General features: G+C 42.0%; 1 protein-coding gene across 1 annotated transcript; it reads right to left on the bottom strand.

The window, feature by feature from the left end:
• Positions 1–2,365: 2,365 nt before the first annotated feature.
• LOC136987393 (zinc finger BED domain-containing protein 5-like) lies at positions 2,366–3,616 on the bottom strand. Its single transcript, XM_067285130.1, has one exon. It carries the CDS (start codon positions 3,614–3,616, stop codon positions 2,366–2,368), a length of 1,251 nt encoding a protein of 416 aa, XP_067141231.1.
• Positions 3,617–4,674: the final 1,058 nt, after the last annotated feature.

Below are 4,674 nucleotides of genomic sequence, written 5' to 3'. Positions count from 1 at the left end.
TAAGAAAATTTGGCATGTCTTGTGGATTGATGATAATGTGTGTTAGGTGTTTAGCTAGTTCCTGGTGCAGTGATGTAAACTTTTTGTACCAGAAATTGTGAATGTTGTCTACACCAGGTGTCTTCCAGTTGTGTGTTCTGTTGACAGTGTATTGGAAATCGTGTATGTTTATTTCAGCACAGGGCATAGTTGGTATGTTGTGCAAGTTTCTGTTCTCCTCTCTCGATCCAGCCTGCATCAGCATTGTGCGTGACAGCACTGGACCAAAGAGAAGACCAATATGTTGTGAGTTCTTCTTCTGTTGGTGTGCCACTGTGCTGTGTATCAGTGTTTGCTTTGTTATTAATTTGTCTGTAAAAGAGTTTTTCATTGTTTGTAAATAATTTATTTTGTTGTTTTCGTAGTGTACATGTTTTGTAACGTTTGAGTCTACGTGCTTTGGCAGCAAGTTTTTGTTTTAGTGTATCAATGTATTCTGTAATGTGTGTGTTTGTGATGTTCATGTTTTGTAGGTGTTTTTATTTTCTTGAAAATGTTTTTGAGCTGTTTCCTTAATTTCGGTGTTATGTTGTTTTTAGTGTATTGTGTCAGCCTGCCTAATTGCTGTCTAATGTCATTTATTTGTATTTCTATTATTCTCTGCCAGGCAGGCTTGTGATAGAATTGTGTTTTCTGTGTATTTGTCTGTGACTGTACTTTCAGTCCATGGTGTGTCACTACTGTGACTGCCCCAGCATAAACTAATGTATGAATGTCTGCGAGTGTAGAAATTGAATGAATGTAGTGTGGTAGTAAGTGAGTGTTTACATAATTTAGTGTTTTTTCCTACTTCTTTGACGTGTTGATTTTTGGAATTCGTGGTCGTTGTGTGGGATCTGTGCCTGTATATTTAGTGAGTGTTTCCTGAAATATAAGTGAGAGCGTATTAACTAAATCCATGTCTATGTTATCAGTGATGGATGAGGAAGTGTCTGTAGTATCATTAGTGGTACTTGTTGTGTGTGTGTTATTATCAATGCTTGTTGCTGGATTATCCTGACAGGTTACATGATCTTCATTAATGTTAGATGTTTCTGTCTGTTGATGTATTTGATCAGCAACGGCATGTTGTTTGTGGAATAAGGTTGTTGTGTATAATTGTTCTTTTTTGATCAACAACCCTTTGTTCAGTGACAGTGAGGTGAGGATATTGTTGTGTGAATTTATGGTGTAGTTGTTGTCTGTATGCTGTCATGTCTGTTTAAAGTTTTGTGATTGTGTAGTAAGTACGGATGATAAACTCGTTCATTTCTACTGTCCATTTCATCCGTTGGCGTGGTTTTCCAGCCTTTGTGGTCTGTGGATGCATTGCCACAGAAACACCAAGGCTGGGTTGGTTCCTCACATCTGTTGAGGGCATTGCAGTAGCCATGCTTGGGCCGGTGCTGCTTTCGCCACCGGTAACCAGGGAGACTGTGGCCTATTTTTCGAACGTGAGCCTCTGCCTAACCCACGAACGCGGACCTTGTTAACCCGGGCGACGTCCGAGCCGGTATCACACTTTGATCTAGTTATCACCATAATAAATATCTCCACAGAATGTGGGTGTGGTCACTCTTAGCTTCATTTCTCCCCATAGACCTTACTGGCATGGGTGTCCCTACCAGGAGCTTATGCTCCAGCCTGCATTGCCCTATGGATCAGTAAAATTACTGGGCTCTCCCACCACGACCAGGTGGTGACCACGGGAGAGTTATTATTATTATTATTATTATTATTATTAAACAGATGTTGCGTTAACCAATTCCTGCGTTATTAAAATTTATAAACTTTAATTCACTGTAGAGTGTATAGTGTAGAAAATACACTTTTTTACTATTAAAATAAATAATTCTACTCATACCTTTTCAAAGTGATATTTGCGCTTGCTTAGCTGCACACAGACGACTGATCCGTGGTGGAATCGTTGACAATGCTACTCTCATTTCTTCATCGACGGATCTGAGTCTCTCCCTCTTTGATGTTTTAATTTCAGTCAACGTCGAGAAGCCCAGTTCACACCAATACGTAGGGGGACCCGGGAATCGAATCCGAACGGGTCGAATAATCCCCAGGAATTTTTCGGGGGGTGGTCCGTTCGGATATGTCGGGCCCCGTCCCTCACCACCCGGTCGCCCCATTGTGGGCCTGGCCGAACCCATAATGGGCCTTCTAAAAGAGGCCCTCTTAGTGCTCACAGGGCGGAAAGAGTTAAAAAAAAAAAGCCCAGTTCACACAAATACGTAGTTGAAAATGGCAATAACATATTAACTCCCATCTCGGATATAGCCGGGTATTCACTTTTTATTGTCAACCAAAATGTATCCAAAGGCACTTCGAGGAGTTTTCATTTCAATGTTCTGTCTGCTTTTAATTCCACGAGTTCCTCGGGATGAATAGGTAGAGACTCTGAAATCGCAACGAATGGGTTACGAACCCAGTCGATATCTTCAACACTGTCTCCAAAATACTTCTTGAACCTTTGCTGCAGGATTTGTAAATGTTCTTTAATTAGATCCATCATCATTTTATTACCGGAAGCAAGTGACCATACAGTCGAGAACATTTCAAACGAACCATTTTCAATTCTCTGTATCCACAAATTTAGCTTATTCACAAATCTTTGAATCTTATCCATACTAGTAAGAATGTTTTCGTTCCTACCTTGCATTTTTCCGTTCAGCTCATTCAATTGTATGAAAATATCAGAAAGATAGGCCAACTTACTTACCCATTCATCATCTGCAAATAAATTCGCGTACCCGTGCCCCTCGACAGTCAAAAATACACGTACCTCGTCTTTAAGTTCCAATATTCGCGTTAACACTTTTCCTCTTGATAACCACTGTACTTCTGTATGTAGCAGGAGTGTGGTGTGTTCTGATTCCATTTCCTGACACAAAACGGAAAATAGACGCGAATTTAGGGGTCGCGATTTGACAAGGTTTACGACTTTTACTACTTCGTCCAGCACAGCTTTCAGAGAAGGTGGCAAAGATTTAGCAACAATGGCTTCGCGGTGAATAAGACAATGATCGCATCGTATGTTAGGATTAATTTCACGTACTTGAGCTACAAATCCTTTCACTCGGCCTGTCATAGCTGCGGCTCCGTCTGTACAAACACTAACACAGTCCTTCCATTTTAATTCATTTTGGAGCACATATTCGTTAGTTACACGAAATATTTCTTCACCGGTGGCTCGGTCGGGAAGTTGTTTGCAAAAAAAGAAATTAGTTGCAATTACATTACCATCGATGTACCGAATATAAGCAAGAAGTTGTGCGTGGCCGCTAATATCGGTGGACTCGTCGATCTGAAGTGAGAACTTTCGACTGCTGTTGATTTTCTCCTTCATAATGTCTTCAATGTCACTGGACATCTCAATAACTCGGCGACTGATCGTGTCATCAGAAAGAGGAATTTTTGATATTTCACTAGCAGCTTCTGAACCCAGGACTATTTTCACCATCTCTTTACAAGCAGGCATTAATAACGTTTCAGCTATTGTATGTGGTTTTTTGGCCTTTACGATAAGTTCGGCTACCTTATAGCTAGCTTCCTGTACTTTGTCCGAAACACATACTGTTGTAGTCATGAATGCTGCTTGTTTTCGGTTTTGTTCCAACAACCGACGAAAATAGCGGCCGGATGGCCGAGCGGTCAAGGTTAGCAGCCTGCCGCCCTGGGGGACCCGGGATCGAATCCGGACGGGTCGAGAAATCCCCAGGAATTTTTCGGGGGGTGGTCCGTCCGGATATGTCGGGCCCCGTCCCTCACCACCCGGCCGCCTCATTGTTGGCCTGGCCGAACCCATAATGGGCTTGCTATAAGAGGCCCTCTTAGTGCCCACTGGGCGGAAAGAGTTACAAAAAAAAACCGACGAAAATAATTGACATCTTTGTTTAACAGAGAAGAATGTTTTGTTGACAAATGTCGTTTCAATTTACTGGGCACCATAGCAGCATTTTTTTTAAAACTCTTTCCGCCCTGTGGGCACTAAGAGGGCCTTTTTTAGTAGGCCCATTATGGGTTCGGCCAGGCCCACAATGGGGCGACCGGGTGGTGAGGGACGGGGCCCGACATATCCGAACGGACCACCCCCAAAAATTCCTGGGGATTATTCGACCCGTTCGGATTCGATCCCGGGTCCCCCAGAGCGGTAGGCTGCCACCTTTACCGCTCGGCCATCCGGCCTACACCATAGCAGCATTAGTAAGTTTTTCACCACAAAAATACACTCGGGGATTGGGCACGTTTTATCACCACACCAAAAAAAAAAACCGCAAGATAAATAATTATCACTATACTGTCGGCGCACTAATTTTTGTTTCTTTTTTGCGGGCTCAATGCTATCAATACTTCTACTCGTCGAAGGAACACTCCGTACAAGGAATTTGTCCATCTTAGAAAAAAATTAAATAGTCTAATAATATTAGGAAAAAATAAGACTGACTAGCAATCACAATTTTTGGACTACTACAGAGCACAGCTAAGATAGAACTGAAATATTTGCAAGACGCGGGACCTATATTCTTCAAAGGAAAGCCTAACAATGGGTTGATGAATCGATATAGGAATGTAATAAAGTTGAGGAAGCACTAACAAACAGGGACAAGTACCAAAATAAAGTAATAAAGTAATAAAGGACAGGGC

Source organism: Centruroides vittatus, unplaced genomic scaffold (genome assembly GCF_030686945.1).
Source record: "Centruroides vittatus isolate TY-2023 unplaced genomic scaffold, ASM3068694v2 scaffold_1519, whole genome shotgun sequence".
In the NCBI taxonomy this organism is placed as follows: domain Eukaryota; kingdom Metazoa; phylum Arthropoda; class Arachnida; order Scorpiones; family Buthidae; genus Centruroides; species Centruroides vittatus.
Note: the sequence above shows the minus strand (reverse complement) of the source record. Positions and strands in the feature narration are given on the sequence as shown.

What these genes read in the sequence shown, in the direction of transcription:
- LOC136987393 (XM_067285130.1), bottom strand. Translation starts at nt 3,616, where the DNA reads ATGACTACAACAGTATGTGTTTCGGACAAAGTACAGGAAGCTAGCTAT.